This window comes from Lates calcarifer, linkage group LG6 (assembly GCF_001640805.2).
Source record: "Lates calcarifer isolate ASB-BC8 linkage group LG6, TLL_Latcal_v3, whole genome shotgun sequence".
In the NCBI taxonomy this organism is placed as follows: domain Eukaryota; kingdom Metazoa; phylum Chordata; class Actinopteri; family Centropomidae; genus Lates; species Lates calcarifer.
This window is the reverse complement of record NC_066838.1, coordinates 17163950-17183986: the sequence shown is the minus strand read 5'-3', so window position 1 is coordinate 17183986 and position 20037 is coordinate 17163950. Positions and strand designations below refer to the sequence as shown.

Here is a 20037-nt window from a genome sequence, read left to right as displayed (position 1 = left end):
ACAGTACAACGTGCAGCAAAGCTGCCGAGCGCCAGGAGTAACATAGGAGGTGTGTATTTAGGTGTCAGCTTCTAACAACATCAACATCTTTGGCAGCTCTCTGCTGCCAAAGACTGAACATATATGGGCTGACACTTGGGTTAAAAACATGTTCTTTTTCTTCCTCCCACTCTCCTCCACCGTCAGTCCTCCAACCTATCTGGTGGGAGAAGAGTCATCTCCAACAACAGAGCAAGAGCTAGCCTCGCTTTCTTCTTTTTAATGTTGGACTCTTAAAACTCAAATTCTGATGTTTTAGTCCTGCCCCAACATATCAAACCTTTTTTAATAGTATACTAAATGTGACAGACTAAAATTACCACCTTTTATCCCCCTTCACACTGATTTTAAAATCTTGACTTGGTTTAATTGCATGTTTTATTTTTCTCTTCTTAAAAGCAGCTGTTGGGACACCTTTGAGAAAAACCTGTTTTTAAGTACAAATATAAACACTTGTTTTATTAGTCTAAAAGTATCTTTATGTTGGAATGCAGAATATGTTTAACTAATGGATTACATTAGTAAGCAACACATTAACTAAATGTGTGTGTGAACATGTTTATACATTCAGTTGTTGGAGGAAAATATTACACCTGAAGAAATTTGGAGAATTTATCTGCTGGGTAAAGAGTAACACTTTCTTTTTCTTGCTAAATTGCACTAACAGATTCATTATCTGTACCTAAAATACATCAATTAGACTGAAAGTAAAACACGCCTGCACCTGAGTTCTCTCCACATTTGAAATGCAAATAATGAGCACCCCCTTGTCACACAAGAGATTTCAATTTTGGAAAACACAAAAAGCCTTCACACTAGTAAATCTTTTGCATAGCTGAGTGCAGCTATCCTGTTTAGATACAAGCATACAAGCAACATTTGAAATTTGGTGTGTGTCGTACCCGGAGCTGGAGGGTCTCCACCCACTGTCCTACCATCTTATACTCTGGGGTGGAGGAGTTGGTCATCTGGAACTGGAACAGGTCATAGCGTCCTGGGGCATCACCATTTTTGTTAAACACAACAGAGGTGCCGGCGCTGCCTGTACAGAGAGAAAATGCAGCAAAAGGACAGCAGAATAGAGAAGTGTTAGACACTGGTGTGACAGGGCACAGCACGCCTTATGATAAGAGAAAAACATGAACTTTTAACCCCTTGCCTCTCACTGTGCAGTGGCCTACATGGACCACACAAAGGAGTGTCCAAACACCCTGACCTATATCTTGAACCTTCACGACAGTCACGAACAGGGAGGCAAGCTCCCCACCGACCAATATAGCACCTCCTCACCTGCTTCCTATGCATCATCATGGCTGCACAATGACCACCAGAGGAATCTATCTTCACATTCAAAACACGGCCTAGACACGCAGACTCTCAGCTGCTTTAATACCAGAAATTGACTGCTGTTTTAAAATGAGCGTGCACTTCCTCAGGTTGAAAGTAATGCATTTCAGTCACACAGCGGACAACAACAGGAGATGCAGGGAGGATAAACAGGTCAGCCAAAGCATCATACGGTCCCCATCTGCTCTCAGTGTGGAGCAGCCTGTCTCAAGCAGAGCCCTGAAGATTTCACTAATTAGCTTAGAGAGGACTGTGGACACCTGAAATTTTATGCATGAGGGGAAAAAAAGAGGTTTTTTTAAAAAAATGTGTGTTTGTGCGAGATCTCAAGCTTGTCAGTTGCGGCGGATACACGCGCCTCAATAATTCGAACATGACGGCAAAGTGCCTGCAAGGTGGTGTGTTAATGCGGATGTCACTCAACATGAGATCTTCCTCACAGCAGAGAGCGTTGAATGGCATTAATGGGAAAAATGGTTGCACTTTATTTTATACATGAGGCCTGCATTGTTGATGAGGTCATTTCTGCCATCCCACAATGCTGGGAAAGGATGAGGAACTGCTGCATTTTACAAGTCTATTCACCTTGGCACTGCATACAGCAGTTCATCAGCATGGATGGAGGTACCATTTTTGAAATAGGACAGGGGGGAGTCTGATGACACTTGGCATGGGAATTAAGTACTTTAATAGCTCTGGCTATAAAAAGTCTAGAGAGAAGGACCAGGAGCATGTGTCCAAAACACTTTTGGGAACATGTTGTCTTTTGTATCTAGAACAGAGCTCGTGGCTTTTGGGATGGAAGGCCCCTGCACCTTTTCCTTCGTTTTCAGCCAGAAGGGAATTTCATCTCCCTCCAGTTTTTTTTTTTTCCAAGGACATTTGTCATTGAACATTCTACAAAAGTTTCAGGGCAAAAGACTCTTGTAAAACAGGAGAGGCAGAGGTAGCAAGAGGGAAAAAAAACCCCACACATTTCAGGCCAGAGAATAAGGGGCCATTTTAATAAAATACTGTGAACAAGTAGCTAAATTTTCCTTTTTGACTTTGTGACACCAGTGTGCATTACAAATGTCAGCTGATAAGACTATGAGTGGCCATTTCCATGTTGATGCAGAGCCACCAATCCCTCACTATCTGCTGTTATGCAAAGTGACAGCACACACATTCCACATTAACAATACGGTAATGGCACCACTGGAGTCATTTGACCCATCTGTCTTTCCATTTAAAAAGTAGAACATCAATTCATCTGCATCCACATGTCGGCGCAAAAAATGAAGCCGGATGGGTGTTCAGAATTAATTCAACTCTACTCGTGAAGCCCACAGCAAAAACTCTCTCAATATGAAAACCCAACTAGAACTCGGTGGGTGGCAGTCACCGTCCTGTCACTTCTGCTTCCACCAAACAGGCAGCAGGCTTGTTGACATGGCGTATAAAGATGTTGACAAGGTATTGACTCCTGTGAGCAATAGCTGTGACAGGGTTACCATTCTCACTCCACGCCCCAGAAAATAAATAAAAAAATAAATAAAAATAAGGCTTACACAAATACACAAACACACAGTCATTCAGTAAAGTGACATGAGTGATTGGGCACTTGGCGCTCTTCAGCTTTAGAGCAAATAATTAAGTGGTGTTTCTGTGTGTGCAGATAAAAAGGCATTAGAAATTCCTTTCTATTTTTTCTATTGGCTGATATTTTCAAGGGAACAAAATGGTCTGTGTAGACTCCTTAGTGAGAGCGCTGTCTAAGATGAAAGATTTATGCATTTGCATGTGGCTCTGAACTAAGACATGACAAAAGTGCACTGCTGCTGTGCTGTGCCGAGCAGTGTGGGTGGACTGGGGATCCACTGCTGTGTTTCTCTCGCATCATTATTCTCTCCTCCTTTTTTTTTTTTTTTCTGCCTCTCACTCCTTAGCTCTGTGACTCCGGCACAGTGGGGAGATCAACAAAGGAGGCTTACACTCCTTCACTCTCAAACATACATTAGCAGCGGCACAAACACAGTATAATGTGCGTGGTTCCAGTCTAAATGCAATAAGGGGCAGTGAGATATGCCTGGCGGAGCCAACAACAGAACAACTGTAACTTGCCAGTGAAAAGGTTTGAAAATATCACAGCAGCAGAGGAAGAGGTAGAGGAGATAGAGGAGGTAGAGATCTTACTTTTGACTCAGGTGAAGTGAGCCTGCTTCTTTGTCGTCTTTGGCGCTATATAAATAAAATTTGACTTGACTTGACTTGACTTGTCAGAGCCTTTACTGGTGTAAATGGTTCTGTGGAAGCTGGAAATCCAGAAAAGTCAGCACAATCCCAGATGGTTATTGAGATTGAACAGCAGATTTTCAATCCCATGCATGAATCTGCACTTAGTTAAGGTCTCCTTGAAATTTTTTAACACTGCTCAGGCAACTGCATGTATTCCGTGCCTTTAGTTCCACCTTAAAATCCGAGGGCTTCTTGCCTGCTGGAACTCTGCACTGCTGCCATAGCGACAGTGTTAGACAAAGGCAGGCAGCTCTTTAGCCTTTAGCTCACTGACAGAAGTTTGCTTTCACACATTTTAGTACATAAATAATTGTAAAGGGTGACTGCTGCAATGCTCACGCTGAACTAGTGACAACAAAATATGAAATATACATTATTGGAGCACAGTCTTCTTGTGGATCGGAGCATGATGTCCCTTGTTATACTTAAAATATGCAAAAGCATAAGTCCACTGTTATTCTTTCTTGCTTTTGTTAACAAATCCAGTCTAAAAAGCAAATAATGATGATAATACCAGCAAGTACTGTCTATGAAACAAAAGCCTGATAGTATATATTTTTCCTCTGTGCCACTGTTGTCCAAAAACAATATTAAAACACATCAGTGAGCTGCACACACATCATAATAAAGGATGACATGTTCCTTTATTAAGATGAACAGGGGTACTGTTTTATTATAAGTCAATCCCACACCCACCTGTGTATTAAACTGCTGCTGAAAATAATCTCCAGCAAAACACTATTTACTCCCTGAGTAACATTAGCTTGTCTTAGTGAATAACTTGAATAAAAACTGAATAAAAAATGATTCAGATATTTGTGATGTATTTGTGAAGAGTTCTGTCTTCAGTGCAAATGGAAGCCACAGACAGGGTAGGGAGGTCAGAAAGATGAGAAACTGAGAGATGGACTAATGCATTCGGTCTTTTCATGGGATTTGAGCTTCATCCTTTATATAAAGCTGGTAATAAAATTTCACAGGCAGGTTCCAGACCTTTGAATCACTGCCACAGCCTGATTTTTTTGTGATTCAAGGAGGTCTGGTGTTGTTTGAGGAAAAACAACGACAACAACAATGACAACAACGACAACAATAAGCCATGATTCATATAAGTGCATAGATACTGCAAAGCAACAAGTGTTCTCAGAATAAAAAGAAAAAGGAAAGAGCCCTTTTCAACTGCTATGACCTTCTCTATTATGAAAGGCAGACTTTTGTGTACCAGTGCTGCAAGAGGAGGGGTAAACCACATGTCCAATCCATTCATTCCGTAGCTTCATGTGTTCATCATTCAACTGTGTCTCTCTAAGTAGGCCAGGTTGAGTATCCTGCTTTTTAAGCCAAGTAAGAACCATTTTATCCTTTATAGGCTGATTCAACCATTAAGCATTAAGTGAAGTAATTCTGATTCAACTCATAGTGATAAAAATTATATATCAATATCATAACCTCCAAACTTTAGACTTTAGTGTTTTCTTTGTATCTTACAGTGGAATCTGAAATGCTTGATTTTCAACTCGAAGCACTGAAAAGGGGCATTGTGAGACAAAAACACATAAACACATAATACAGACACCAGCATTTAATTACAAAATAAAAGAAAAAAAAAGATGATAGCCTAGGGCATGTAATACAAAGAGCTGTTTAACTAACAAAGAAAAGAAAAACATAGAGAAAAAGGCTATTTTCACCCAAGAAGAAAGGCTAACCCAAAGCCTAGAGTTTCTCTCTAATAACATCGATGTAGAGACAACCCCAAACGTGATGTAGAATAGATGTATCCTTACAAGTTACTGTGGAAAGCACATATGTAACAGGCAATCGATTATTGTGCAAACTTCATCAGAGCTTCTGTTTTGCCTGAAAATTACATTGAGGAGACTCAGTAGTGATTGTTTTGAAACTGGCTAAGATGACCAGATGTCTCCAACTGAATAATTAGGTGAAATACAAATAAGTCTGATTATCAGACTAGAAATGTAATTGTTCAAATTCTGCCCATGTGAATTAATAACAGCACTATAGATGTTTTGTGGGTTCATGAAAAAAAAACAGCATGACTTGATCTCTGCTGCCTACGCTTTGTTCTTTTTGAATAATGGATACATTTAATGACAAAAGTCCTTCAAAATGTGTTGCTATTTTTAGTAGCAAAAGCTTTTTGAAAAGATTATAAGACTGGCCATAGTGCGTCTGTGTTATTTTATTCATTCATTCATTTGACAAGACAAGGACGTACGATTTTTCCTCTCCTTGCAAGTTTGTGTTGGAAATATAGCCAAAAAATAAATAATGAAAGGAGATAAAAGACAAGGACATTGTGTGAATCATTAATACTGTATGTCTATTCCAGTAAAGCCCATACAAGTATATGTATGACCCTCATATGGCATCAAAATACATCACAGCACACTGTTATTTAAAGAAAAGAAACAAAATGAGCCGGGTCCACCTCTAAAAGTAGGCCAGTTTTCAGAGAAGACTCCACTGAATCCTTTTTTTTAATAGCTGAATCTTATCTAGAACATTTTGTGAAGACACAATGCACTTCAGAGGAGCCTCTAATGATCACTGGCTGACATACATGCCAGTACATTAGTAATGACAAAGGTTTTCTCTTGTTTTAAACTCGTCTCCCATTTGGCTCCCTCCCTCCACTCAGTCCTGCATTTCAGAGCATTTGTCATTAATAGCTATTTGCCATTAATTGTTTAGTATCTTCCACATCAATTTCCGCACAGGGCTGAATTATGTAGAGGTTCATGTACTGGCAGACCCATAATATATCATTTTGGCTCAAAATATTCCACAGATCCAGAAAGTGTTGTGGTGCCTTTTAACCATGAATGAAAGCAAACACAAATTTAAATTGTGGCCCCCAACTAACTGCACATACTGCAAAAAACAGAGGAGTTGGTACAGTCGGCATGGCAGTCAACAAGGCAAATATCAGCTGGTATTGTTGTTCGGTTGATATATTGGTGTATCCCTAGTAAAAACAACGACTTAACATTTCACGAGGGGTCATGTGCAGGATCGGATGCCAGGCAACCTGCAGAGAGGTTGCTGCTAATGGCTAAATAATAACACATAACACCATAACTTGTCATTTTAACACTTTGGTTTTTGTACAGATTTAAGAAAAAAAAGATAACATGTTAATTAACAAGCTTTAGAGGTGTTTTTCCATCTTTGTTCTAAGCTCAGCTAAGCAGCTGCTGGCTCCAGCTGCATATTACCATACAGATGTGAATGTGGCTTCCATCCTCTCACATGACTCTTGGCCAGAAAACAAAAGTGTTCCTTTAACTAATGAAGTAGGGTCAGTAGCCTCAGATAAGCTCAAACACCGTGAGACAAAACATCAGTGCTTCGTCTTACTCATTTTCCATCTAGTATTTCTCAAATCTAAAGTATGCGCCATTATTCTGTACCTCCACCACAGAACTTGAAACTTAATGGACAAAACACATTTCATGCTGTTCAATAAAACAACAGAATAGAGTATATCTGCAGTGATGATAAGTAGACAGTAATCTAATTTTAACCTGCTCACTAGAGTCAGTATAAGGTGTAAAATGTCCTCCAAAACTAAAGTAGACAACATACACAATTTTGCTTTTCTTACCCACACATTCTGTAGGCATCTGTTGTGTAGACTCCTAGAAAGTGTCACTCACCGTTGAAGCTGGTGTTACGTATGTACTTCAGCAGAGTCTTTCCCTCCGCAGACTCCATTTGTGGACAAACGCCAAGATGATCGGGGCATAAGTCCCTGTGCATGTTGTGGAGAGCGTGGGCCATGGCGTACACCGCGTCAATCACAAACTGTACCTTCCCTTCCTGCTCGTACTTGGAGTTGATCCCGATGCGCTCCTGGCCTGAGGGAAGAGAAGGAAGAGGAGGACTAACAGCCAAATACACCATGAGCTGTTAGACATGACGTTCTCTCAGCGCTCCCCAACATCTCCAGCTTTGTTTTTATTCCTCAGTTTAGCACTTTCCTGCCAGTTAGCTCAGTTTTGATTTTGAAGGAATTAGACCTAAAGGGCCAAAGTACCAAAGGAAATAAGAAGACGCCTTTAATTCCCTAGTGGAAGATATCAAGCTGAGCTGTGAGACAAAGTGTTTGTGACAAATACAGCAGATTCAGATTGAGTTACTGTGGTGTGTTACAAAGTAATTGGCTGCTAACAAATGGACATCATTTGTCCCATTTGCAAGGTGATGAAGATCACCATGAACTTTAGTAACACACTCTTCCTGCAGGGGCCTCCTCCTCCTTTATATCCTCCTCTCTGTGTACTGCCCTTTCACTATGGGCGGCTGTAAAAGTTTTGCCTCACTCTGCTGACACACTGCGTGAATACATAATGTATAACCACTGCTGGATATTTTGTTTTTGTTACAATTAGTTATTTCACACTCCTGATAGATAAAAACTGCATTTCAAAGAGTGAATGAAAATGATAACAAAAATAGTACTGTTACTTTTAATCATCATCATCATCATAATAATGATCATCATCCTTATCATCATAATTATAATATTCAAGCTCCCAGATAACAAAAAAAATGCATCATCAAGAAAATAACAGCGAATACTAAAAGACAATTTTCTCCTCAGTGATAGCTGCTAATAGTTCACATGGAGAGCTCAGTGGAGGAGCAGATGATGTTAATAGGACACATATAAGGATGTGGGAGACTTGCATAAACTGAAGGAGGTCAAAAGCAATCTGTGCTGACATTTCAGCCCATTTCTCCGAACATACATTTCAGCCCACACATAACCTTTTTGCTTTTCTTTTAGCTCTGAATGGCATGCTCAATGGATAGTGTCTGAATGCAAAAGCCTCACGTTAGTATTTAACATTCATAAATATCAGCTCGGCTTGAGGAACAAAGAAAAAGAGAATATAGCAGCAGCTGTATAGCCATTTTCAGAGGAATTGAAGAAAAGATAAAAGACATTTATAGTCATTTTACAGAGGCTTTGTGGGGCTCACTTAGAGTACAAGCATCTTCTGTCTTTGACTCGCAACAAAAGATGCCAAATAGGAGATTATAAAGGGAACAAAAATCCTTTAGCAAACAGTAATTTGTGTCACACTGCCATTACCGTCATCACGTATGCAAGCAAGATTAATACAGCATCCCACATAACAGGCATCATCCACATAGATAATAAATGCAGTGCAATGCCTGTCACAATGCTGGCAGGCAGAGTTTAGGTAATAGGAGCATGCACCAATGATAGCAACAACACTATAATTAATGCTACCACAAAGATGGCAATAAAAGCAGAATGGGGGCATGAGCAGTATTTGCTTAGCTTTGTCATTTCCCCCTGTAATTTCCGACCTAAATAAAATGTACTCTGGCTCGGTGCAGTTAGTACACACGTCATGACTGTGCTGAGCTGTCAAGGTGACTGGGTTAAGGGGCGAAAGGAGGGAATATGGGATTTAAGAGTTACAGGACATTAGCCACAGGAGCAGACGGTCTGTAACTGTAGTATGACTCAGACCACGTGGTGCATTATTATTCTAATAATAAACTCTGCCTGTCCTGCACCTGCTGGGTAGAAACACCTGGTGTTAGACTTTCTGACTGCGCTGCAGACAAGAGGGGTGGAATTAAAATCCCAACACTCTATCCAAGGCTTCTAATGCGAACAAAAGGTCAAGTTCACATCAGCCTGATACAGGAGGGTGAAATTATGCATCTTCTTTTAGTGTTTTACAGATATTTCCCTAATTTGTTCGTGTCAAAACTCGTGTACCTGTGCATTTACGGCTGGTGTCCTCTCTCTTCGAGGCACTGAGGAGCCTGCAGTCAAAGTTTTCTTCCCAAAACTCAGCAAACCACACGTTCCTCCGATTGTTCTCGAGGGTGAGTGCAGTGAAGTATTCATCAAACCCTGGGAACAAACGAAAGTGGAGAATGGCTCAGTTCCGGACCAATTATCAACCAATTCAGACCTGGAGGAAATGAAGCGAAACTTGTGCAGCAGTAGCAGTGTGGCGGCGGCGGCGGTGGCAGTAGTGGTGGTGTGGTGCTGGCCGCTAGGTGTTGGAAGCAGACCAGCAAGCACTACTTCATCAAAATTTGACCACGGTGGTTCCTCTTCCTCTCAAGCCCCATAGAACTTTAATCACCCCTTTCATCTAGGAAATTACATTAATTAAAAAACAGGATGCATAATAAATAACACAGGGATTGTAAGTGGTGCCACAGCCTGTTGCCTCTAGCTGTGGGGTCCTGCAGGTGCTGAACAGGTTTTCTCCACTCCATAAAATCCATTACAACAGAAGTGGATTGAAGGCATGATGTATTAGCTTAATACTAATTTCAGCAGGGCTTTGGTGCCTGTATGAAGCATTAGCTTGAGGAGAGATTTTTAATATTTGTGCAACTGTACCACCCAATGTGGGTCAGGAAACTGAGCTGGAACTAAACTTCACTGTGAGATTCATGGTGCAGTGTTTTTTTTTTTTTTTTTTAATAAAGCATAATCTTCTGTCTTGATGATAATATTTTTTTACATTTTAAAGTCTGCGTCTCCACTCTCTGTTACCCAGTCATTATCAGCTGAGTTGTGGGTAGAGGTGATGATGGCTAATCAGAGCTGAATGACTCAGCTGATTTTCTTTTCAAAAGACCATCAATGATGCATGGTGGATTAATAATATCCTTGCTGCCTCCAGAGTGTACATTTGTCCTGGCTAGACCTCCCCTAATTACGGAAATCTTCACATTTCCTCGATTGTAATGATGACTGGTTATTAGGACTGTGACACTGGACTGAACTTAAAATAGATGGCACATGCCAAGAATAGTCTTATTTCTGTGGTGAATTTGTACATGTCTTTGCACATGCAGCAGTATAAGTTCCTTGTTTGCTTCCTTTTCCTTGTGGGTGGACTTTTTTAAGCCGTAGCTTTAGATAGAAATCCACCCATAAGCAAATAGTTTATTGACAGGAAATGCTAAAATGCTTAGGGTTAAAAACTAAATCAAAGCTTTTTCTCAGACCTTTCATTTTGTGTTAATTTCAATAATGCTAGAGACCAGTTGTACAAATTTCTCCAGCAGACTGAGATGGTAGATTTTTAATTTTTAAAGTGAGTAAAACCACCTTGATTAATATATATGTGATGTCTGCAAGAGGTGGAGCACTTACATTCACTGGTTTCAACATTAAATAATAAAGTGGCCAATTTATCCAAACTGATTTTAGTCTGGTCATGTTCAACCCACGGTCAAATGTAACAACAAGGTCATACTTGCTCTCTGAGGATTGTGAAAAGTAATTCTGAGAAAAGTAGGAAATTGCCAGCTTAAGCAGAAGTGTGTGAGACAGAAGATGAGGTGGGTACAAAAATGGTAAATAAAATTACATCATCTCTCTTGAAATGTATTGGATATTACATATTTTATGGGCTTGCAAGTGAGAATGAAACTTAGACATGCAACAAATAAAATAAAATAAAATAAAATGTGTTCTTTAAGCTGTGATAATCAATTATTTATATTAACAATGGATGAAATGACTATAATGTGAAAAAAGGTCGCTCATAGTGATGAACCCAAAGAGAACTATCACCTGACTGCAGTTCTCCTCAGGTCGGAGGGGAATTTTAGCATCCTTTAACTCATTGTTTTGGTTTTATGCAACTTTACTGTTTTAATTCACTCTCACCTCTCTCATCAGCATGGTTTCCAGATGCACCAGAAAGCTCTAAAAATCCACTGCATACTACCTGCTCAGCACCAAATGGCAGACAGATACACTTAGTGACTGGCTGGTGAACATAGTGGAGCATTTAGCAGCTGTCAGATATTTATCTAAGGAGTTATTAAAAACCAATGACAGAGCTAAAAGGAGAGTGAATATTGAACAAACATTTGCCAGGAGTGCAGAACCACGACTTTAAATGAATGCTAAAGTTCCTCTGTAGCTGCTGGATGTGTAAAAAGCCTCTGGGAGGATGTGGTTTGTACTGCTATTGAGTTGTATTGCCTTGTATGGGTAAGAGAGAGGATTAGGATATGTAATAGGGGTCCTCCAGGAAGAGGGTCGAACCATGGACATTGCAGTTATATGGTACATGTCATTACCATGCCGCCAGAACACCCCCAATATTTTTTATATTTACTCTAAATCACCTGACCACTTGACTGAAAACAGGTAAAAAAGACTGGTCCATTTCTGCTGGATGTGTAAATGACAACTGCTTGCCAACAAGTTCACCATATCAATCACCAATTTTATAAGGTGATAACATGTCAGTGTTTGTGTCTGCAGCCCCCAAGCACCTGTAAAAAACAGTTAGATTTCATAAATTTGACTTATCTAATTTGACTCATTTATAATTAGTCCCAAAAAACAAACAAACAAACAACAATAGAAAACAATACATGCAGTGTGAGTGTCTGCATGTGCACCAGTGTGTCTGTACCTTTAATGGAGGAGCGCTTGGGCAGTATAGTGACTGCTCCCACTGCTACATCTTCAAGCTGGTGGATTGGACTGCTCTTGGCCCCCCAGCTGTCAGATCCAATCCACAGGAAATGGCCCACCTGATTGGCCCTCTTGGTGGCATTGAGAACTCCCCTGCAAGGACATCCGTATGTGAATTAGGAGAGAGCACAAGAGGTGTGTGCAATCTAATATCTATTAGACAAAAGGCACAGCTGGCTTTCAGGAGCTGTTTGGACATTACAGGCCCATCATGTTGCCCTACAATGTTCATCCCTTCTTTGCATTAAAGGTGAGAAAGAAAAGAGGGAAGCTATTGTTATTTTATGTTAACTAGGTTGTGTTTTGTTTTGTGTTGGGCAAAGATGCTATTTTTATCTCTCATTTAAAGACAATAGGGAGTTACAGTCATCAATGTCCATGTATCTCAGTCATCTTCTCTTTTCTTTTACATTTCACTAGCACACCCACTTCTGGATTCTTTACTCTGAATTTACAGGTATTAAATGTTTGATTCTGTGTTTCTTTACATAAACATTCCCCATGGGGCATTGTAAATTAAACAATATCTCTGTTGCTTTGTTTGCAATATGTATTCCCACTTCCCCTCCGAGGCATGCTTGTGTTTGTGTTGTTGGAGGTATGTTTGTGCAGCAGACGTCCTGTACGCATGGTAAATCTGCGCCTCTAGCCTGTCTTCAGGAGCTGCTACTCGAAGATTAAAGATCTCAACATGGCAAGCCATCAATGTGCCTGAGAAACATGGATGAAGCCAGAATGTGCGGCGCTGCTCACCGTATGTCTTCCTCGCTGGCGAAGATGATGACTGCCCTCGAGTGCTGCGTTTCCAACAGTTGTTGGATGGCTTTGTCATAATCCTCCAGCTTGGGGTTGTGGGGTATTTTCAAAGACTGGGCGATGCAGATTCCACCTTTTAATGGGAAAGGAGTAAGAAATGATAAGGCCTCTGGGCTGATCTCACCCATTCACTCACTCTCACACATAAATGTACACACACACACTATCACACTCAGAAAGCCTGGGGTAACAACAGCTGCTTTTTCTTTCCTATGGAAATCTCAACCATATGGAAATAAGAAACACATGTGAACACAATAGTGAGATTTTGATGATGCTGTCATGCTTGCTATACAGTCTAAATGATAGTCTTACAGTGTATACATTTACATTTTGGCAATGATCTGCAAACCGCAGCAGCATGCAATATAACACTCAAACTGCACCCCTCCGACTGAGCACGAGCATCATTTCACAGAGTGAGAGAGGTATAAACATATCTGCTATAACAAATCCAATAATCCACACCGCACAGGGACGTAAAGCTACAGATTTTATATTATGGATTTGTGAAAATCCAACAGCTTTCCATTGACTTTTCATTTAAAGTCATTATCAAACATCTTGTGTCAGACCCTGAACCAATCAGATAGCATAGCCGGGAATAACAAACAAAGAGGATATTAATACAGACAATAAATCATCTTCAGACAGGTCACCACTAATGAGTTTTTACAGGATGAAGGGTACTGATTGCTTCTGTGTGTACTGAATAGTTTCTAGATACTGTATTTGGCACAGTACATTATCTCAATTGGCTTTTAACAGTTTGCTAGATATTGTTGTCTTCAGGGTTACATTCAACAGCTTGTTATAAGGTAGAGAAGCAAAATTATATCTTTCGCAAAAAATAAAAAAATATATTAAAAAAAAAGAAGAGTTTTGCTCCACTCTAGTGTGATAATTATAGGCACAAAGGACAAGCTAACCTTTGAAGCACTTCGGATAAACACTTAATATGATCACCTGTGTGAGAGAACATCCTAACTACTGTAGGCCTAGACTGAGGCAGCAGCCTGTGTCCTGACTCAACAGCAAAGCTTTGCACAAACCAATTAAAATTTCTCCCACTCAAGCATTTTAATAGCCTACCCAATAACCTTTCAGTTTGAGTTTCCCTGAGTAGACAGAGAAATGGAAGGAATCTCCTAATTGCCGGTCTCCTCAGGCTCATTACTTTGATATAAACAGCTTTTAGCTGGCAGATCACACATCTCCAGTCATGGTTTACAGTGGCATTTCTAAAGGCAGAAGATAACAGAATGACAACTGCTGAACCTCCTCCTAACTATCCATTTTTCTGGTATCAGCAGGCAGAATTAGTGATATCTCTTGATGCGAGAAAACACGCTGGGATGACTGCTGTTATCCTCTCTAAGTGGACTACACATAAAAATGGAGATCCCGCCAGTGGCCTAGCTGTTGCTCAAGGGTTTGTGGTATCCTGTTAAAGTGAAACGTGCTTGGTGTCATTTGTGCAGAGCAGCTATCGCTGTGGGTCTCAAAGGGATGACACTAAAGCTCTGTTTCAGAAGAGAGATTTCAGTTGATTTCAGCCAGAAATCCTACAGTATGACACTGCACTTCCCGGTTTCTGTTTTAGGAGACTCTAGCACTGTTTAACAGCTGATCCTGGCGTATTAGCAGCAGCATTCAGCTGCGGGGGGGCAGTGTGTCTGCACGTAGGTATCACACATTCACTTTCATTCCAGGGAGGGGAAAAAAGGAGGAACTCATAATGTGCAGAGATCTTAAATCTCATGAAAATGCATTAACTCCATTATGACAAAAACCCTGTGGGCTTGTGTGAAGAGTTATAATGGTATAACAGTCTTGAGCAGAGATGTATCATAGGTCACAACAGTCAATATTACAGACAGAGACCACAGGAGCCACTGATGAATATAAGAAGCATTTGGAGCAGATCCCATCTTCAGAGAGAGAAAGCAGCAGAGCTGAACGTGCTGCGGGGTTTAAGACTGCCCTAAAGGCTGCGGGCCGGCGGTTGTGCAGTGGTGGCTAAATTATTGAATGCCTGCAGAATACCTCATCTGTCAGTCAGTCAGATGGTCAGTGAAGTCTTTTAGTTGGGGAGGTAGGCATGATGGAAATGCACGTGGTGTATCTGTGCTTCCAGAGCACTGTGCTGTGGGGTCGGATTGCCTTCACCTGTCACTGGGAGGAGTTGTGTGGACTTGAAAGAGTCCTCGAATCAAACTGTGGGTTTAAAGAAGAGCCGCGTGTCTGTCTTGGCTGGAGATGTGTGATGTGAGACAGATAAATGTCAGGCTCTGGGAGAAGAGAGTGTTTTATTCCCACTTGTTGAAGTCTTATCCAAGAAATAGGGCTGTATAGTTGTAATACTGCACTGTCTAGCTGTCACTTAGTCAGTGAGGAGAGCGAGGACGACATATACGTCTGTCTAAAATATATCTAAACACTCAAAGTATTAAATTTCTGCTTGTAATAGAAGTGACATGCTGGTTTGCACCTTATTCATTTACCTACAACATATTATCAAAAGTATATGCACCGTGAACCCTTGCCCTCTGCTTCACATTTGGTTAATATATCAAAGACAGCGTAATGATCACGATGGCTAAATTCATCAGGTCTTGGAAGTTCTCCACTTATCTGTCTGAGTGCCATAGGTCATGCGCTGCATTAACTGCTTCAATTATTCATCCTCAATGTCCTCGGTTCTGAAAATGCACTTCAGGGTGAGGAATCCAGCTTTGCCATTTTGCTTAGTGAAATACAAATCCCTTTAAATTAGAGGCTCTTGATGGATTTGACCCCCCGCCTGCCTACTCAACACCCTCCAAACCCAAACCTCCAGGGGATCCATAATGCTGCAATTATATTTATCACCTCGACAGCCAAAAGGCAGACCTGCTCCCTCCACATCAAAATGGGCTGACGTGCAGCTGACATTCATATTCGCCTCTGTGTGTGCCCTTCCATATCCTGCATGCCTTTCTACTACTGTTCTGGGACTCTGGCGATGTCGAGGGATCATGCAGAAGTATCATGGTCTATTTTATGGTGTCTGCACATGCATCAGACTTCTTCCCCAGTTCATTCCTACTGCTAAATATGAGTGCTTTACTTCACTGGCAGATTTTTTTTTTTTCCCTCTCCTCACAGCTCAGACTTGATCTAAGAACACATTGTTTTGGCAACTCGCTGCAATCAATTCCACAGTGATACATTGTGGGAGGTTTTCCTCAAATGCAAGTCTTTTTATCAAATGGGAAAACTGAACTCCATCGCTCTGGCTTGAGTCCAGACAGACACAGAAAAATACAAACACGATTAATCTCTGCCAGCTTCACCTGCAGCCAGGATGAAGGTGCACAATGGAACAGTGCCTAAACAGGGGAGAGAGAAAGCAGAGTGGAATAAAAAAAAAACAAAAAAACAGAGGATCAATAGAGGCTGACCATCACTCCAGTCTCAGCTTGGGGTAATGGGCAGCCATATTGCATTAGTCTGCTAGATGGTTCTCCTTGAAGTGGTGAAGCGAGAATCCTACTAATGCATCTGACATTTCACTGCAACCAGACAGGGCAAGCCACAAAAACTGTCTCAAGGTCTCATTGATCAACTTGCAGGGATGCTGCAACAACACCCATCCAACCATGTTGTTGCTGCCCTGCAGTTAAGCGATTTCTTGGAAATGATGTATGTTTAATACATTTACTCATAACAGACTTACAGTATTTTCCAGATATTCTCGTTCCATATTCACTGAGATATTTACATCTTCTATTCAATTCAATCCATCCCAGTCAGTTCTGGCACAGAACCACTGCCTTTCAGTGAATCCTGTGAACGTATAGTTGTGCTATTACATAATTAATGTGTTTATTAAAGATTAGATGCCTTGGGTACCGGAAGCTTTTCTTTAGAAGAAATAATTCCCATTTGTATATGAATGCAAAATATTGCAAAGTGACTGCAGCTAAGAAGCAACAGGGCGAGTCAACAACAACAATGGCTTATGTTTTCATGCTCTTTGTGTAGCTGTTCGGGAGTCATAATAATATCAGCGCATTTGCTGCCTTTTGCAAAAGGAAATAAAGTGGAAAATGTATCTGAGAAAACCAGCTGGAAGAAACTGTGTTTATCACAGGATATAAGATGAATTGAAACTTCCAAAATAAGCCTTAAAGCAGGATTTTTCCTTATTTGTTGGCTACTTTCCCTCTCTCTCTCTCTCTCTCTCTCTCTGTCAATGCAAATTACGCAGCCACAAACAGCTTCTTAAAGTTTTAATGAGTGATCACACTGGACATGAATGCACACAGATAAAATATTCATGCATGCTGGACTTCTGATCGGTGCCTGTGGGATATCATTAGCTTTCCTCATTTTAGAGGTTTCTGCACATCAGTCTATTAGAAGAGACAGACATCACTCCCTGCAGATTTACAGGACATGGACTGGGATCTGTGGAGGTGAAGGTGAGAGGCAGCAAAATACTCGGTCCTGTTGTCGTGACTTGCATGGATGAGCTATCATGGATAATGGGGGGTAATTTTTCTAGCCCAGGTAACATTCATCTTCAAGTGATTCTTTCAAAAAGATGGAAAAGAAATTGGGGTTTTGAACACAGGCCTATTGCCAACTCTTGTGCATTAAAAGCCTTCTTGCAATCATCCAAAATGATTGTAGCAATGTATCCTTGTCCTGATTTTGCAGAAATACTGCAGCACAACTGTGGGAAGTCTCTGCAGACCTTCTAAAGCAAAGCACAGTAAACCACACGATTTGACAAAGATAGCCGACCCATTGTACTGTTACAGCAACTGAGCGTCTCTCTGGCTACAGCAGTGGCTGCTGATTCACATGTACCACCACATGCCAACAACAGCATCAATGTGGAAAAAGCAGGTGAGTCAAGCGTGTGCACAATTTTCAGCCCAGTTACAGGCAAAACCACAACACCTTGTCTGAATGCGAATCTCTTCTGTACTGTAAGTACTCATCAAGATCCTTATTCTAACCTCTCTGAAGGCAAATCTAAACATAAAAATGTAACTGTTGAGGCTGAAAAAGGATCATTGCCACTTTAAACAATCACCATTAATGTTACATTACAGGATTCAACAAACAAGACTCTAATAGCTTGCTTGCTAGACCATTCAGTGATTCAGCTTTCTCTGTTTAATCATGTGGTTTGTTAGAGAAATATCGAGGGACGTTCACCAAAGGCGCCAGTCTTCTTTTCCAAAAAGACAAAATATCTTAAGCCCTGCTGCTTCATGAACACACCCGGACCAGAGTGGTTTGAACTGACTGACCATAAAGCTGACTGACCATCATTAACATCCTCAGAGCCCTGCACTCTCACTGGCAGGGATAAAAAATGAAGCTGAGTGAAACAGAAAAGGCAGAGTGTAAAACAAAACTCTCCCAAATGACCAGTTGCCAGACCATTCTATCTCCTCTCTGTTGGCCAAGGAAAACACGATAGAAAATTTCAGACAGTTCCTTTTCTGAGTTTACATAGAGCTAAAAGCTGAAATGGTCATGTTTAAAAAACAGTGACATGCATATATGCTCATTTATGTGATGTGGCATCATCTCTGCAAGCTTTTTCTCTGTCTTCATTTCCAGTAACACTCCACAACTCACTGGGGAACTACAGCAGAAGTTGCCAAACAGATCAATAATTCATCCACCGAAAACAGATTTTACGATAAACTGTGGAACTGAACATTCTCTGGGTCAAAAATGCAAGTGCATGTTTTGAATCAGAAAAGTATACATATATAATTTTGCATAGGATCGATCACTGATCACCCTTACTTACCTGCTTCTTTGGAGAGTTGTGTGAAGGCCTCCACCCCTTTCTCTCCGTAGCTGCCCTCCGAGGCAATGGTGGAGACGTAAGTCCATCCCAGGGCTCGGATGATATCCACCATGGCCTGGGCCTGGAATGAGTCTGGAGGAACCACCCGCGAGAAGAAGTCATAGCGCCTGTCGTCACTTAACTCCGGGGCTGTCGACGCATAGCTGATCTGCGGGATCTTGAAGAGAAGAGGTGGGGTAGGAGAGAGGAAGGGAACGTTTACTCATGTGTTGGTGTTATTCCTGGTGCAGAATCATAGGTGGTTACTATGGTGACAGTTCTGAAAAATCACATTATTGAACGGCCATGTCCGAAATCACTGCTTATTTATTTTACAGTGCACTGTATTTACTATCTTCCATTTTATTTGAGCGTCTATATTCTGAATGTAAAATTTCTGCACTATATGTCCTCAATGTGTCTCATACTGTATGATAGATATGATAAAGACGGTGCTTGCCAGTTGCAGCTATATTTGGAGGCTTAAGGAATGGAACAACACTTCGGGAAATAAACTTTATTGCAGGGTTGAATGAGAAGACAGATAACTTTCTCATGTTTGTATGCTATATATGAAGCTACTTCAATAAACTAGTTAGCTAAGGTTGGCAGACTGGAAGCAGGGTGACCCAGGGTAACAAAATCTGGCTACTTTCCAGCCTTTGTGCAAGGCTAAGCTAACCAGCTGCAGGATGTAACCTTGTGCTGAACATACAGACGTGGGTGGTAAATAAGGATTTTTCTGTGTCAAACTATTTCTTTAATGCTGAATGTGTTTTACTTGTTTTACTCTACTGTTTAATTTGCTAACATTTGCATATTTGCATCAGTTTTATGTGTGTGGGCAAGATAAAGACGTTTAAACTATAATTTAGGTTTACAACTTACAAATGAATTGTTTATAGAAGGTGAAGTAACAGTGCAGGTTATAGGAGAGAGAACATAACAGACACAACATAAATAGGTATAATAGCAATACCCAATATGTAATACACAATGTCATATGTAATATTTGACAACTTTCCCATGGGCTTTACTAGAATAAACAATAATTTTGTCCCATTAATAAATTGAAATTCTGAAACACAAGCAGGAGCTGCACATGACAAATGCACAGGGCCGCTGGGGTTGACAAAATGGCATGCAAAACAAATGAGCATTACGTTTTTCATAT

At 40.7% G+C, this 20037-nt stretch overlaps 1 protein-coding gene across 2 annotated transcripts in view; it reads right to left on the bottom strand.

The window, feature by feature from the left end:
- Window positions 1-20037, bottom strand: part of LOC108889527 (metabotropic glutamate receptor 7) — a 96724-nt gene that overhangs the window by 14945 nt on the left and 61742 nt on the right. For both annotated transcript variants that reach the window (XM_051071290.1, XM_018686037.1), the window contains 6 exons: window positions 18825-19041; window positions 12944-13079; window positions 12129-12283; window positions 9449-9586; window positions 7344-7544; window positions 942-1081 (listed from right to left, as the gene is read on the bottom strand). In XM_051071290.1, the coding sequence (XP_050927247.1) occupies window positions 942-1081; window positions 7344-7544; window positions 9449-9586; window positions 12129-12283; window positions 12944-13079; window positions 18825-18936 (882 nt within the window). In that variant the 5' untranslated portion in view covers window positions 18937-19041. The remainder of the gene's footprint in view (window positions 1-941; window positions 1082-7343; window positions 7545-9448; window positions 9587-12128; window positions 12284-12943; window positions 13080-18824; window positions 19042-20037) is intronic.